This window comes from Giraffa tippelskirchi, chromosome 4 (assembly GCF_054371585.1).
Source record: "Giraffa tippelskirchi isolate mGirTip1 chromosome 4, T2T-mGirTip1v1.2.pri, whole genome shotgun sequence".
Classification (NCBI taxonomy): domain Eukaryota; kingdom Metazoa; phylum Chordata; class Mammalia; order Artiodactyla; family Giraffidae; genus Giraffa; species Giraffa tippelskirchi.
Window position 1 is genome coordinate 171,651,005 of NC_137278.1, and position 17,302 is coordinate 171,668,306.

Sequence of the window (17,302 nt, forward strand, 5' to 3'; positions counted from 1 at the left end):
GATTCTGATGAAGGGACATATGCAATCAAGCACACGGCTTCGTAGAAGGTTGTTGCTCTTCCGGAGGAATTAACAGCTTAATGGTTTTAGTTCTCCTCTTAAGTATGGGAAGATGCAAGAAACTGGGTTCAGGAATTTTTCTCTTGAAAATATCTGTCTGAAGGCCGGTCCTACCAGTTTTCCTAGAGCACAAAAGTGCCTTGTCCGAATTCTCATCCTGAATTCCTCTCGTGGTATATGTAGGTCATCAAGTGGCTAATGACTTGATTCTTGTAGAACTGGGTGGGAGGCTATATTCCTTATTTCACAGTCCCTTCCCTTTCAGTCTTAATTTTGACCAAGGTTTGAGAGGTATTCTGTGACTGATATGGCTCGTGGTGATAGGAATGCTCATTCCCAGGCCAGGCAAGGAATCACTGATAGGCCATTCAGTGTGTTATTACTGGACTGGGCTCTGTTAGTAGTAGCCAAAAGCCTCTGGATCTCCCATCTTACTGACCTGTTATGGTTCAGGTAATGATTCCCTCTAGTTTCTTCCCATTATCTATAGACTATCATTGACTTTATAGCACTGTGTATTTGTTGTAGTAACCTAGTCATCAATTTTTATTGGTGGCTCTGTCACACATCTGGTTGTGCAAGAAACAATATTCTTGAGGACACGGGTTCCATCTCTGGTCGGGGAACTAAGATCCCATATACTGTGGGGCAACCAAGCCTGTGAGCCACTACTGAGCCTGTGTGCTTAGGAGCCCACGAACAACTCGGGAGAAGCCCACAGGCTTCTCCAAACAGCTTGCGTGCCACAACTAAGACCACCAGCAACTTAAAAAAAAATTCTTGTAAAGTAGGTAGAATATGTGAAATATAGCTAGCAACATTCTTTCCAAAGGAAGTATTTAAGCTGAGAGCTTTCATTAGGTACAGCCAAGTAACTCCCCAGGTCATCTGACCAGTTCTTTCTGCCCCCATCGCTGTCTTTAAGGAAAATGGCACATTGGCGTTGTAGATAAAGTTCAACAAAGATGTCTGCATGTACAAAGCAAGTGGTGGGTCATTGTGACCCCTTACAGGACTGAGAAATGAATGTTATCTCCTAAGGAGTTCCATGACTGGCACCAGAAGAAAAATTGAACTTTATGGTTGGACAGGTTATTTCTGCCATTGGGGACTTGTGGTTAATGCGTAACATGGAAACACAATGCACACTAGAGGGGAGGGAGGAGGTTTTCACCTTTCTTGTCTTGCCTTAAAATGGGAATTTTTAGGGTGACCCTGAACCCCATTCAAGTGAACTGGATGACCAGGGCTGGCTTTCCCGAGGTGAGATGTGAATCCTGAATGAGATTTACCTGCACAGAATACAGTGGATCTATGAATAAAGTAAGAAACTCAAGAGCTGTTAAGTAGTCCTGTGAGACGGGGCTGAGGGTTCCAGTGGGAAGGCAGCCATGGTGAGTTTGGAAAAACACTGGTTTTCCAGCTTTTCATCACTGAAACTTCTCTAGAAAGTCTTTCTTGAGCTCTCAGACCTAAGTACCCCCTTAGGAATGCCATTTATCTATTTTTTTCCTAGCGTGTTATTAGCATCAGAGACAAGTTAGAGTAGAAATGATCTTAATCATTATAGCGACCTCAGGGCTTCCATCAGTATCTGACATACAGGAGGCCCTTAGTAATTTGTTGAATCAACACTGAAAGCAGACAAAAGTACCTAACCAAAAATGAAGCTATGGAGGTCAACTTCTTAGTAGTTATGAAGATCATGAGAATGGGTGTGGACAAATAATTAAGTACTTAAAACTGCTGGTCTTATCTTGTATCGGGAAATTAGGACTGATAAGGTATGGCTTCCCTAGTAGCTCAGTTGGTAAACAATCTGCCTGCAGTGCAGGAGACCTGGGTTCGATCCCTGTGTTGGAGGAGATCCCTAGAGAAGGAAATGGCAACCCACTCCAGTATCCTTGCCTGGAAAATCTCATGGACAGAGGAGCCTGGTGGGCTTGCAGTCCATAGGGTCGCAAAGAGTCGGGCATGAATGAACGACTAACACTTAACTTACTTACTTAAGGTATGGCAGGGCCTTCAGACTAGGCTGAGCCTGGACTGTAGGCTGCAGAATGCTACCGGTTTTAAGGGAGGACTATTTACAGCCATCAACTTGGTGGAAGTAGAGGACAGATGAAAGACATGAAGCAGGTGGAGGTTGCTGTTAAGATGTTTTTGGGCCACTTGCTCCAGCTAATCCTGCTGGGTTGCATCCTGGTTTGCAGGAGGCAGCTTGGGGAGTACAAGCCCAACCTTGAAACCCCACACTGGTCACACTATAATGTGAATTTTCTAATGCTCCACCTACACTGAAAACTCCCCCAAGAAGCACACCTAACTCAGACAATGAAGCCCAATACATTTTTGCTTGCTTTCTGAGGCTCAATTATTTTGATCAAAATTGTTAAATTTAGGACTGCTACCCCAAAGTGGAGCCAGTCTTCTCATCTGTACAATGGCATCACTGCCACCAGCATCACAGTTCTGTCAGGATGAGATATTTATAGAAAACACATAGTACCTGTCAGGGTAAATACTTCATAGTGTCAAGGACAGAACACTGTCCACTTAGAAAAAGTTCACATACACTGAACATCTGTAGCTCTGATTTGTTCATGACCCAGTGCTTTGAGGGTGCCAGCCTGAGATCACATCACCAGCCCACACCAAGTCAAAGTGAAAGTTGCTCAGCTGTGTCCGACTCTTTGTGACCCCATGGACTACACAGTCCATGGAATTCTCCAGGCCAGAATACTGGAGTGGGTAGCCTTTCCCTTCTCCAGAGGATCTTCCCAACCCAGGTCTCCCGCACTCAGGCAGATTCTTTACCAGCTGAGCCACAAGGGAAGCCCAAGAATACTGGAGTGGGTAGCCTATCTCTTCTCCAGGGGATCTTCCTGACCCAGGAATCGAACTGGGGTCTCCTGCATTGCAGGCAGATTCTTTACCAACTGAGCTATCAGGGAAGTTTATACAAACCATTTCAATCAACACCCTGTGGAACATCCATCAGGACCTTCTGAAGCGGTCTCCTTCACAGCAGTGACCTCACCTCAAGCTTCAAAGACTGCCTTGCTTCATCTTTACAGTGATGTGTGTGTCTCCGGGCAGCAGCTGGGTCTGGCATGTAGCCAGCTTGTGCTTGTGAAATGGACTTCCTATGGGGACCTCACAATGGACCTCACTCCCTGGGAAAGGATAATTTCAAGGGGTTCTAAGAACAAAAAACCCCAGGGCATTCACCTTCTAGGAGGAATGTAAAACTACTAATACTGAGAACAAAGGAGGGAACCCAGATTATGAACTCCAGAGATACTCTGCTGTGTCTCACCCTCCCTCTCTGAAGGGCTACTCGGAGAAGGAAGAAGGGCTGTCAGTCATAACGTAGGCACAGATGAAGGTAAGGGACTGAATAGAATTTATTTCAATGGCCCAGCTTCAGAGAGCAAGAATCAGACACACATCCCACTAGGTATTCAGGGTCCTCCAGGCTTGATGGAATCACAGATGCCAGTTCCACATCACTGTCTGGTTTAGGCTTCTTCCTCTGAAACATAAAGGTTACATCAAACTGGTGAATCGCTTATGATTTTCAACACCTTCACTCAGAAGTGAAACCATTCAGATCCTCAGAGGACTAACAGGTATTTTCTTCAGTCACCAACCAGTGAAGCAGGTGAGAGAATGATTTAAGGCCTAGCACGAACCTGGAGCATGGTTCCTCCCTGGGACCAGTGGCTAGTATCAGGGACTTCTAGCACCTTCCTCTAGACATTTCTTTCCTGCCCTGACTCTCCTCCCCAACCCCGTCATGTGCTCTAAAGTCTCTGGAAGTGGCTCCTGGAACTAGACTGAATGCCATACCAAGTGAAGCCTCAGGGAATTCATGGAGTTTTCCATTGAGGTTAGAGGACTGAGGCTGCAGCGCTTGGGCCGCAACCAGCCCACAGCTCACGCCAGACTTCTGAGGGAGGCTTGCTACACACCTTCTTCTTCCTCTTCCTCCTCCTCCTCCTCCTCGTCGTCCTCATCGGAGCTGAAGGTGCCGTCAGGCAGGCTGTAGACACGGATGACCTGCTTGTTGGGGTCCTTGAGGATGAGGTACTTGCCCTCCTCCAGCTTCATGCAGATGTCGATGACGCAGCGCAGGATGCCCCAGGCGTTCTCCACGCTCAGGTTGATCTGACTGGCGAACTCATTGGGCTTGAACTGCTGGGTACCCAGGATGACATGGCGCGAGGAGTCTTTCACGTGGTACCGGGACACATAACTACCAGGGGGAGGAGTGTTAGGGTGGGGCCTGGCTGGCACAGATCACGTGGTACTGGGACACGTACTGGGGGAAGGCGGGGGGAGGCGGGTAGGAGTGTTAGGGTGGGGCCTGGCTGGCACAGATCACGTGGTACTGGGACACGTAACTGGGGGAAGGCGGGGGGAGGTGGGTACGAGTGTTAGGGTGGGGGCCGGCTGGCACAGAGACCCCACTGTGCCTGGGATTGAGTTATCAGTTAAATGGCGGCCTCGTGCTTGTCCCAAGAAAAGGGAGAAAAGGGCAGCCTTGGTCTCCTAACCCGAAGACCCCTCCTTTCCGAAGATGAGCTCCCAGCTCCTGGGCAGGAATCTCACCCAAGCTTGAGGTACTCGGATCCGGCCAGCAAAGCACAGCAGGTCCAGCGGGCCAACTTGTAGCTGTTGTTCTTTAGCTCGGTGGCAATGACAGCCCCTCTCTGAGAATCAAGCTTCTGTCGCCAGTCAACGCCGTTACAGTGCTGTGGGAGGAGGGCCCCGGTTACAGGCGCCAAGGCACCATGCTGCCTGTGGACTGCTGGCTCCTCTGGTAGAGAAGAAGGTCCCTAGTGGGCTTAACCAGGGAGGGGCAAACCCACAGGTAGAGGAGAAGGAAGACATCATCTAAGGGGCCGGGTCTCTGTCACTCCCTTGCACAGCCTGCCACACAGCTGGTGCTCAATAAACTGTAACTCCTCTCTTCACAAGGTCTCAACCAGACCAGGACACATACTCACCCATGTTAGAAACAAGTGCTATACAAGTGTTTATCACAAGTGGTGTGGAGAGGAAGAGTTTCACAAGGGAGTGTGACAGCTCACCCGTGGAGAATACTGGCAGAAGCTGGAGGTAGGGGGATCTGAGAGGGACAGGGAGGAGATGGACTGGTTTAGTGTGGAAGCCCACAGAGGGAGGGGAGGTCAAGTAGGTTTGACCTGATGGAGAGGGAGTTAGGGAGGTCAGTTAAGAGACAAATGCAAAATAACAGGCATCATGAGTAGGGTCTTGAACTAGGGTGACATCAGTGAAACCCAGGAGAAAGCAATGGCAACCCACTCCAGTATTCTTGCCTGGAGAATCCCAGGGACGGGGGAGCCTGGTGGGCTGCCGTCTATGGGGTTGCACAAAGTTGGACACAACTGAAGCGACTTAGCAGCAGCAGCAGCAGCAGCAGCAGCAGCAGTGAAATCCAGAGCTGGGCAACTAGACAGACTGAGCCTGACAGCAGAATTCAAGGGTGCAGAGGAGGAGGAGGAGATGTGTGAGGCTCTGAGCCTAAGAGAGCAGGAGAAATGACACTGATGGACAGTCAAGCCAGAGGGAATGACAAATGAAGACACTGGAAGGACAAAGTATTTTAGAAAAAAAACAACCACCAAAAAATACCAAAACAAAAACAACAATGATGGAACAGGTGTCAGAATAGATTTCGGGAATCATTTCTGGAGTTCAAGGATGAGGCTTGGGGTTAGGCTTAATTCTAAGATGGTCCCTGGCGGCCCTGTTCTTGCAGCATCTGCTATCCTGGAGTCTGGGGGAACCCTGAGTATAACTACCCAGGATCAAGCTACCTCGTGTCTAAAGAGATTCTGCAGATGGAATCAAGGTCCCTTAAGACAGGGAAACTATCTGAGTGGGCCACACACAGTATAAAGAAGTGACTATGGGAAAAGAGTTGCATAAGGGACTGACCCTAAGAGAAGTCTCCACCCGGGGGTTAAAAAGGAGGGGAAACAGCAAAGAAAACATGAAGGCAGCTGAGAAACGTGCGGGAGCAGATGATGGAAGCAGCAGAGGGCACAGTCACACAGAATGATGTGCCTGGGAAGCTGTGGTCAAAGTCTAAGAAAAGGCCACTGGTTCAGAGCTAAGTTCGCAGCAAACCTTCCAGGGTGCTCTCAGCAGGTGACAGAAGCTAAAGAACACCTGAGGAGTGAAACCTGGTGCCTGGAATGCTAATCCCTTGGCTCTAATGCAGGCAGAGCACAATGGCCCCTGACCTCCATCTCACTGGACCCTCATTCAACACAGGCCTGGCCTTGCTGTCCTTCCACCAAGACTCTTTTATTCTACACACCAGCGACCAGGAGCACGGCCACCCATTTTAAATTCAGGTGTGTAGGCCAGGTACTTTCAGAAAGGATGACAGCCCCATCCTGGCACATCAGCCTGGGAGAACAGAAAGAGAAGGAAAAATGAAGGAGGCGTATTTCTTTCAAGATGCCCCTCCCGAAAAGCCAAATCTGGGATAATCTGAGAATCTGAGTTCAGTAAGAGAAGGAATTGAAAAAAGGGTGCCAGAAAGTTGAAAACCAGGTAGGGGCCACCATAAGTGAAATAACAGGTCAAAAAGGAGAGCTGCCCGACTTACAGGAGACCTGCCAGCCCAGCTCATGAGGAGAGATTGAAATCACACTTGCGGAAGGCAGAAGCCAATGGGAGGTCGGAAAGGACAGAGACAGAAAACACCGAGGAAAGGTAATCACCCTCACACACAATCTCTTCCTCAAAGCGGAACTAAGTGGGGGGAAAACTCAGAAGACAGAAAAGCTCTGTAAGTGAGGCGAGGGCAAGAGAGACACAGGCTGCAGGCGCCAGCCCAGGACATGGTGCCCCGCGTGCCTCACCCTGGAATCCCACTCGTTGAGGGTCTTGATGTTGATGAAAGACACCTCCCCGTTGGCTCCGGTCATGACACCATCGTGCTCACAGCGGACGATGAGGTCGATGTCGTCCCCGAGCTTCCACCGGCGGTAACTGCAAGGAAGAAGGAGCGCCTCTGGTCATGAGGTCCTGGGTCCAGATGCACCGCCCACACAGGGCGGGAGCACTAGGGAGGAGACATACCGGTATGCCACCGAGGCGATCTCGTTCTTATCCATGTCGTCCTCCACAAATGGGTTGGGGTTGGGGAAGTTGTATCTTTCCTTCCCCTGTAAAAATGACACAGGTGTCATGAGACAGCGTCAACCTGTTGCCAAGGCAATCAGCCATACCCCACACCTCTCCTTTGCCACAGCCCCACCTGGGTCCCTAGAGCTTGAGGGGGCTCTGGGCACACTTCCGAGCCCAAGCGAGAACCCCGTGGGTCACAACAGAGGTAACAGCTTGAGTTCACCCTGTGCTCACGTTTGTGGAACACGAGCTTCTAGTCTCTTATTTAACTAGCAACAGCGCCCCCTCCTGTTATGTTTTCCTCCAAGGTACACACAATCATGTCACAACATGTATGTATTCTGAGCTTATCATCTTTCCTCTTCCATCGTGTGTTAGTCGCTCAGTCATGTCTGACTCTTTGCTACCTCACGAACTGCAGCCTGTCAGGCTCCTCTATCCATGGGATTTTTCAGGCAAGAATACTGGAGTGGATTGCCGTCCCCTTCTTGAGAGGATCTTCCTGATCCAGGGATCCAACCCAGGTCTCCTGCATTGCAGGCACATTCTTTACCATCTGAGCTACAGGGAAGATCTTTTCTCTTCCATTATAACGAAGTTTTCTAAGGGCAGGCACTTTGGCTGGCTGGTTGCTGTATCCCCAGCTCCCAAGCAGTGCACTTGTATCTGTGCACAAGAGTATCCTGGTAATGTATTTGAAGGAATCTTCACAATGTATCTACATGAGACAGGTTATCATTCAAGTATTCTAATTTTACAGAGGGGATTCCCTGGTGGCTCAGGGGTAAAGAATCTGTCTGTAATGTAGGAGATGTGGGTTCCATCCCTGGGTCGGGAAGATCCCTGGGAGAAGGAAATGGCAACCCACTCCAGTATTCTTGCCTGGGAAATCCCATGGACAGATGAGCCTGGTAGGCAATAGTCCATGTGGTCTTAAAGGGTCAGAAACAACTTAGCGACTAAAGAACAATTTTAGAGAAGAAACATGATTGGCACCACAAAGCTAGAAGTGGTGAATCTAGGGCTCAAAGTCAGGCCTTCTGACCTCAAAGCCCAAGCTCAGTTCTCCTCTGTGACAAGCAGAGACCCTCGTCTGTCCTGTCCAATCCCACACCCCAGAGCTGACGACCCAGTACATGCTCAGTAGACAGCAACTGGGGTCGAATAACTGAATGCTCCCAGGACCTTACCATCCTCAGGCACTGCTGGGAGAAGTTGTGGTTGATGTAGGTTGCTTCCATGGCCAGGTTGCGGGGTGAGTTGAAGGAGTTACCTTCATCTTGAGGGGGTTCATTGGCTGTCTCACTCACTGTCAGAAGGTCTGCAAAATCGGCAGCATGGTCATCCACCCATTAAACAGTAGGGCCCCTTAGGGAGATGTGGCGATTCAAATGACACAGGCCCTTCCTCCAAAGGACCACCATCTGCTAACCTGGGTCTCCTGAGTGGGGGTGGGTGGGGCGGGTTTCTGGATAACCTGAGACACTAACATTAAATTCTGTCACAACCACATCTATTTTTGAGTGACCTGGTTTTCATTCAACATGTGTGTACACAAACATATGTGTATGGTACATGTGCATTTTTTCCTTCATAAATATGCTGAAATAAAAAAGGCATCAATCTAAAGAAAAATGTCACGTACGTACTAAAGGTGGTGTGGAGAGATGACAGAAGTCAGGAAGATGCTATTCAAATGAGTGGAAACACAGCGTTGGGGTGCCACGAGGACTCAGAAGGCTGCTGCCCTGACAGGGATACTGCAGCGACAGCCCCTTCCTCTATCTCTGAGGAGGCTGAGGGGGATTCTGACATGGCTGTTGGTGTTCGTGGGGAAACAGAACACTTTCTACCCATTCTCTGTACCTGGGAATGGCTTTGGATCAACAAGGACACTCGGAGCCTCTGTGTTGTTCACAGACAGGCTTCTTACCAAAGTCAGAGTTGTCCCTCTTGTCAAAGAAGAGCTTGGACCCGACCCTCTGGACAACGATGTCCCAGGAATACACAGAGCGGGTACAGCTCATCAGCGTGGCCAGAATGGCGTCGGTGGCAAACACGTTGCCCTGAGTCTTCGCCAGCTGCAAGGGGAACAGCAGAGAGATGGGCTACTTTGGGGCTTACCTGCTCATTCACAGGAGGTGAAGGACTTGTCTATAAGGAGCCCTCACACCCATATCTACACCTCTGGCTGTCTGAGCCAGGCTGCAGCAAGCCAGCCAGCAAGCTTCTATCCTGGGTCCAAGGAACTGCACTTCCCCGACCACCTGTTACACCCCAAAACTTACGGTCCAGTCAGCAGAGTGCCTTCATTTTCACCTAATCCTAAATCGAATCACAGGATTTTATCTACAGGGGCACCTGAGGCCTGGTCGGTTCATACACCCCCCAACCCCCTGCCGCCTCTCTGCTCCTTCTGAGGCCTCAGCGGTGGTATTGCAGTGCTCCCCTCAGGTGGACGCAGGACAGGGGTGCCCACCTTCCGGATGACAGGGTCGTCTGTGGTGGTGACGGTGTGGAAGATACGCTTGATGCTCCGAAGCGGCTTCTCGCTCCGCGTGGTGATGCGGTCAAAGGCCTTGTCGTAGTACTCCAGGGCCCCGCAGCACTCGCTGAAGGGAGAGCGCACAACACACGCTAAGTCAAGGGGAAAAAGACTGCTACTTCTCTGTTATACCATGGAATCCAAAGTCTCATCCAAAAGTCTAAGATATGAGAGATGAAAAGTCTCTGACTGGACTCTCAGAGCTCATGCCGGGCCTGCCCCCTCAGGTCCTGAAGTGACTCCACACAGCAGTGAGCACAACTGATCCTGCTCAGGACCTCACTCCCCACCCCACTTTAGAGACAGGGAGAGGAGCAGTGACAGAGCCCCCAGCAGGCGGCTGCCTCCTGGATGATGCTCCAGCTCGCGCTAAGTTATGTCCACCCACTGGCCTTCTGAGATAAGGAGCTCTTTGAAACATCAGGAAAAGCATCACTTCTCTTAAAGAACTGCCATCTTTCTCTTTCTGCCCAAAGAGCTACAGAACCCAATCTTCTCTTTTGCTCAGGATTTCAGGAAGCTGAAAGAAATCTAGAGCTTTAATAATAGGAAATTTCTTTCTGCTTTCTCCTGACAAGAGTTCTATAACTTAATTTTTCTTTTGCTCACAATGCCAGGAAGTTGAAAAAGAACTGAAGTTTTAGCTTCAGTAAACTTCTGTTTTTCCCACCACAGGCACTGATTTTTTTTTTTAAAACTCATCTGCTAATCTTAGGCAATGTCTTTGGAAATGCTAGGGCTCAGGCCAACAGTCATCACCAGCTGGTTCACACACATTAAGAGCATGATGGAGGGTAGGAAAAGACGCCACCTACATGTCCTGGGGCTCTGACACTTCCAAGTACCGCATCTTCATCAGCTGAGGGAAGTCCATCTCCTCCTTTACCTCCCAGTCACTGCGGACTTCCACCGAAGAGTCTCGGGGCTTCTGTCAGGAAAAACCGTTGGACGCGAAAAATGACAGCCAGCGCGAAACGCAAGCAAAAGGCAGGTAACAGTATGAAGGGCTTTTAGTCAATAAATATATCCAGAACATTTATACGACAGGTTGGCTGTTTTCTAACAGTTCCTCTGTATTTCTCCCATGTCATTATCTAGTTGTTCTTGCTGCTACAGCAAGCACCGTGTCCAGCAAATTTAACTCCCACAACTGTACCTTCACTCTGACTTACACACGTCTTCTACTCACACAATGTCCACACAAACACTTTTAGAGGAATGTCCACGGTGGCACCATGCACAATATCCTCAAATAAAAACAACCCTGATGTCCATCAATGGTGAACAGACAGACAAAACGTGGTCTATCCATGTAATGGAACATGGTAATAAAGAGGAATGAAGTGCTGACATGGGCTACCACATGGATGAACCCTGAAAACCTGATGCTTGGTGAAAGGAGCCAGTCACAAAAGATCATTCTGCTCTGGTTCCATTTATATAAAATGTCCAGGATAGATTAACCCAGAGACAGAAAACAGAAGGGGCAGTCTAGGGCTGGGGAAAATGGTTGACTGGTACAGGGCTTTTTGTAGAGTGATGAAAACATTCTGACACAGACCATAGTAATGGTTGCAGGACTCTGTGCATTTACTATGAACCATTGAGTTCAGAGGGTGAATCTTAAATTCACACCATCTTAAATGGGTGAATTGTATAGTATAAGAAGTATACTTCAATAAAGCTGTTATAAAACCAACCAAAAAAATCAAATTCCTGGACAGAATTCTGATACAGATATACTACCTGTGATTTTTGGTCCCATTTCTGCCTCACTCCAAATTGTTTCTGGAATTTTTTCTGCAGTCGTATGCGTTCTCTGGAAAGACAGGAAAACTGCTTTTAGTACAGATTTTTAAGAATAGAGGCTTAACAAAAAACAAAAACAAAAACCCAGACGAAAACGGTGCACATTAGACATGCTAGGAGAGGCATAGTGCCCCCAATATGCCAGTATATACCAGTATATGACCAGTATATACCACTCCATCTCTAGAGGCTGTCCTCTGGCAGCCTCAGCTTGGGCAGACTACTGTCCTACACAGCTCTAGGGACTCACAGGACCCAGTGTGAATGGGCCCTGGGAGCTGCACCACAGAAGACTTGTGTCTAGGTGAAGCTCTGGGATCATTTCCTGTCTGCCTTTGTTTCCTTGTCAGTCAGTGTTCGTGTCCAGTGCAAGCAGTTTCCTCTCCGTGGTCTCTGCCATGAACAGCTCTTGGAGGACAATACCAGGGCTGAAACAGTGGCTTAACTGGCTTTGGGAAGGCTTTTTGGTTTTTCATAATACTGGGGAAGATGACTGTTCTGCTCTGGCCTCCTGATATCACTGTAGTCAGTCCTGGAAAAATAACTTGTTCCGGCAGGATGGGCAGCTCACCTCTCCTTCTGCTTGGCGCTCTTAGGCAGGGTCTGCAGGTTGAATTGCAACATGTTCCGTCGATCTTTGTCTCTGCGGAGATTTCGCTAGCAATCAGGAAAAAACATCATGTTAAAATCTTGAGAGATTCGGCTGATAATTGGCAGTGCCTAATGGCATGCTGTTAGAGTAGGTTTAGGATGCAGCAGCCCAGTTGCACATTTCACTCTGTGCTTTTACAGGATCAACACCTGGGTTTTTTGGTTGAGTAAGCACAGGCCTATCTCACAGATACTTTGGGTCTGGTTCCAGACCACCACAATCGAGTGAGTATCGTAACAAGGCAGGTCACACGAATGTTTTGCTCTCCCAGTGCGTATAATTTATGCTACATATACTATACACTATACTGTAGTCTACTAGTGTGCAACACTGTTATGTCTTAAACAATGTATATATCTTCATTAGAAAGAAACTTTATTGCTAAAAAATGTTAACCACCTTCAGTGATTAGTAACATTACTGATCACCACAACAAATATGATAATAAAAATGTCTGAAATATTGTTATGACAGAGACATGAAGTGAGCAAATGCTGTTGAAAAATAAGAACTGAAAGACTTGCTTGATGCAGGGCTGCCACAAACCTTCAATTTGTTTTTTAAAAAAAAAAAAAGCAGTTATCTGTTTTTTGTACTGAAGCACAATAAAAATGTTTGTACCTGGAATTAGCTTAGACTCATATCCATGCTTTTACTGAGGCAGGTTCACAGGCTCTTATTAGAGTTGCTGAGTTTGCCTCTTTATGTGGGAAGATGCACCCCAACTGGATCATCTACTCAGTAAATCCCGGACACAGCAATTACTTGAGGCAACAGACACTTACGCACATGGTTATCCAGCACAAATAGCCATCCTTAGCACAGATGTCCTAGCTACTGGTCAACAGACAGCTGAACTATTTAAAGGCATTCCTGGACATGGTACCCATTTACTTTAGCGCAATTTGTCACTAAAGAGCTACTTGGATTCACTGCTGCTGCTTGCTGTGCTGAGTCATATCTAACTCCTTGTGACCCTATGGACCGCAGCCCACCAGGCTCCCAGGATACCAGAGCAGGTTGCCATTTCCTACTCTAGGGGATCTTCCTGACCCAGGGATTGAACCTGTGTCTCTTGCATCTCCTGCTTGGCAGGTGAATTCTTTACCACTGGGTGACCTGGGAAGCCCATTAATATATTATGGGATTTATCAGGAAACCCACAGTAACATGCTTTCCCCTCATCAGTACTCACATGGTACCATTTTTAGCACCAGGTGACAGCCCCAAGATGGTCAGATTGCTGGCTCTTGACTTACCTGTGCAAATCGCATTCGATTCCGCTGGTAGGCGGTCTTCTGTGTGCGCGCTGTGTCCACCAGCTGGAAACTAGTTTCATCCTCCTCGTGGAAGTAAGCATACTGACTTCCACCTCCAAACTGAGAGGAGTACTTATCTGGAGGCAAAGATGACAGGATGTAACAACATTACCTACAAACTTTATAAATACATAGTAGTCTAAAGCCTGATATTTATAGTGTGGTCTCAGGAGCCACCCCATTGGCCGGCAGCATCTCAGATGTACAGACTCACAGCTCCACCCTAGATCCACTGAGTAAGAATCATCATTTTAACAAGATCCCCAGCAGATTAATATGCACATTCAAGTCTAAAAAACTCTGGTCCAAAGAACTTTCTAAGTCAAGACAGAGTCTGAGCAACTCAAGACAAGCCCATTTTGCACTCTGCCTTATTCTGTAAGAATAGGAGTTACAGTTTACTCTCTCAGGAGAGGCAAGCAGGCGGTTATACATGTCTTCACTGTCACCAGCTGGCGCCCAAAGCAGACATGGCTAATGGGTTAGGACTGGCTTTCTGGCTGACCTCAGACTCAAGATAGTCTTTAACTCAGTATTCCAGGGAGCCACTTCCAGCTCTCTTGACTAGCACAGAGGTAAAAACTAACTTCTATTAGGATCCTAAAACCAGGAGTTTTAAAACTGGGATCCACTGACTGGCCTTACAGGTTCAGTAAATCCCAAGTAATGAAATTTAAAATGGGAATGTGTTCACCCCATTTGTAGAAGGGGCCATGGCTCCCCAAAGTAGGGGGAAAAACCTAGTATAATACGCTGAACAGTCTAACTTTTGAGGCTATTTACAAAAAAATGGATTGTTTACACAGTCCATAATAGGCCCTTAAAAATTATGAATTATCACCATTTCTTTCCCATCCTGGAATGCTTTCAGGTGAAGGTTACTAGAAACACTAATAATCCACCAAAGGCCTGACTTGGGCAGGAAGGCAGGCGTAGAACACTTACTTGTATATCTCTTGTCTTGGTATGTTGCCCCTGTCCAGTCCGCAACCTAGTGAGCACAAGGGAAGGCAGAGAGCACAGGTCAACCAGGTAAGTTTCTGTTGACCCAGAAACCCCCTCCTCCCAAGTGAGGACACAGTGTCACAAAGTGTTAGAAAGACTGGTTCAGGATAGCTTTTAAGAGCCCAGCTCGCCTATGACCACTGGAAGTAGCCAGAGCTTATAACCATTATCCTTTTGAGAGAATAAAATTGAAATGAACTTGGAGCATCAGCTGCAGCTTAAGAGATTCAGACTCCACTGACAGGCAAGCACCTTTCCGAGCCGATCTCCTTTGCTGAATGGCTGGTAGGGCATATCCCGAAACTGCTCCGGAACCGCACAGGGACCCCAGCCTGAGGGGTTGTCCTGGATCACGGGTGTCATGAACTTTGCCATCTTTTAAAACCTTAAAAATACAAATAACAAAGTAACTCCATGAAGAAAAGCCTCAAAAAAATAAAAAAAGTCTTCCATTTGAGGTAAGCTTATATATGAATGATAAAAGTTAAAAAAGCAAAACACAAATCAGAACCCTCAACTGTTGAGCTACTCTCCACTTAACATCTTCTTGTAAATAATATAGTGAATACTTAAAACTCAGAAGACTGCTAACCAAATTTATGTATCATATTTCACTGTTGTTTTTTTTTTTCCCACTATACTATCTCTGAAATGAGCCGGCACCTTCTAATTGATGAGATGTCATATCGTATCTGACAACTTTTCTTTCTTAGTGTTACATGAAGAAATTGTGCTTCTTGAATTCAGTGATGTCTTACAGATTTGATGAAATGTAATTAACTTTTTTTTGAGTTTAATAACCAGGTTCCAGTTCTCATTCACACCTTCACCAGGCATACAATATTTAATTCCCCTAAACCTCAGTCTCTTTATCTGTAAAATAAATAAGATCTTTGTTTTATTCCCATCAGAGGATCACTGTGAAAGCCATATATATTCAGTTAACATATATGGAAATAGTTCCTTTGTAAAATGCCAGACACTTACTCCTCAGTCTTACGCCTCAGGTCATGAAAGTGGCCTAACACAGCCAATGTTCATAAGCATTATGAGTACCAGGTATGTTGTTAGTGCTTTCCATGCATTAATTTATTAACTCCTCTCAACAATCTCCTCCTGAGGTAGGGCCAGGATTGGCCCCACTTTCCAGATAAGAAAACTGAGGCACAGAGATATCAAGAAATCGCCCAAAGTCACAACACTAAATGGCTGAAAATCTGAACCCTGGGAAACTGGCTTCAGAGTCCACACTTTGTGTAAGGCCAGCACTCCTCTCAGGAGAGTAAAAACCAGGGGCTCCAGACAGGTATCTGCCAAAGAATTCCTACCCAAAACCCATGCATTTTTCATCTATTCTAATCCCCTGAAAATGCCCAGAAGCTGAATTCCCAGGGGAAAATTCACCACACAAATATTTCCAGAGTCTGGGGAGCAATCAAAGAGCAAAGGATACTAAATTTATGAAACTCTCTTCATTTTCCCATGATGGGGAGAGTTCCTACAGAGGTGACACTTGCGTGATCCAACAGGGCATGAGCCTGGAAGCTCCATCCTCCAACCTGAACTTAAATTACACTAGAGGAAGCGGACTGAGGGAGAGTGTGGTGGTCTCAAAATATACTCTGGGTATATTACCAGGGTCCTACAACGTGTCAGATGCAACACCACTAAACCCCTAGGCCCCCATTTCAGATATAAAAATACACAGTTCAGCCAAATCAAGCAGCTGATCTCATCATTTCAAAATAGGTTTGGTTTCTAGGGTCGTCTGCCCTAAGTCCAACACTCTTCCCATTATTTTACAATTGGACAGCAGCCTGAAAAGATCCTGGGTTTCAGATCATATCAATAACACAGCAAGATATCTCCAAACACGCTTTAAAAGGGGTGGTTTCAACGCGTAAAATAAAAAGGAGGCAGAACACAATGGAACCAATAGGGGAAACTAAATCTTTCAGTTGAAACGGAGTGACAGCTGTACCGAATACAGGTATAGGATGAGGAGGCACCAACAGGACAGTCATAGGGAGAGCCTTGTGGCTGGCAGGTCATGTACTGCGCACATTCTCGCAGCCACTGCATATCGTTCGCCAATTGCTGGGGGGTTAGTTTCAAATCAGAGATCAACCAACTACATCCTAGGTTTCCATTTCACAGGCAAGGAAAAGAAATATCTGGACTGTGAACTCCTCAGAGCAGGGCCGAACACCGCTCAGTTTGGCACACTCAACAACTCTCATAGAAGCTCAGGGAATCGTGGGGGCACTTTAAAAGACCCTGAGATTCAGCGGGGTTAATGGCATGTTCACATCAGAACAGACCGTAGGTGGCCGCTAAGCGAAATCCAGGGCATGGGACCTCAACGACAAGCTCTGCCCCGCACTGGGTCGGACCTGGGGGACCGAAGACTGATACCTGCCCCGCCCAGCTGAGGAATTGGGAGGCTGGAGGGGGCGTACGGAGGTCTCTTCCGGTAGGCCCCCGAAGGCCAGGAGCAGCCCACCTTCGCTCTGGAGGTCCGCGGAAGCGTACGGAACACGCTGCTTACCTGTAACGGCCGTAGCCGGCCCCGATGGCGAGAGATAGTCCAGGCCAGATACCGCGCCACCACCTGAGCTCCGCGGAACCGGGAAAGGAGGGAAGGTGCGCGCGCAGCGGCCGGTACCGTAAACACGACGGACGCTGTCGTAAACAGCTTCTTTGCTTCCTTCCGGTTCGACGGCGGAACACACGAGTCGTAAA

At 47.6% G+C, this 17,302-nt stretch overlaps 1 protein-coding gene across 2 annotated transcripts; it reads right to left on the reverse strand.

Annotated features, from left to right (window-relative positions):
* Positions 1-3,449: 3,449 nt before the first annotated feature.
* On the reverse strand, positions 3,450-17,198 carry EIF3D (eukaryotic translation initiation factor 3 subunit D). Of its 2 annotated transcripts, none has more exons than XM_081591433.1 (15): positions 17,109-17,198; positions 14,813-14,945; positions 14,501-14,546; positions 13,496-13,632; positions 12,156-12,241; positions 11,522-11,594; positions 10,591-10,700; positions 9,710-9,842; positions 9,164-9,311; positions 8,421-8,551; positions 7,183-7,268; positions 6,963-7,092; positions 4,675-4,817; positions 4,035-4,318; positions 3,450-3,595 (listed from the first exon to the last, which is right to left on the reverse strand). In XM_081591433.1, exons 2-15 carry the CDS (start codon positions 14,933-14,935, stop codon positions 3,582-3,584), a joined length of 1,644 nt encoding a protein of 547 aa, XP_081447559.1. In that variant the 5' UTR covers positions 14,936-14,945; positions 17,109-17,198; the 3' UTR covers positions 3,450-3,581. The 2 variants fall into 2 exon arrangements, with proteins under 2 accessions (XP_081447559.1, XP_081447558.1); XM_081591432.1 differs by having other exon boundaries at positions 10,591-10,703.
* Between the last annotated feature and the right edge of the window lie 104 nt (positions 17,199-17,302).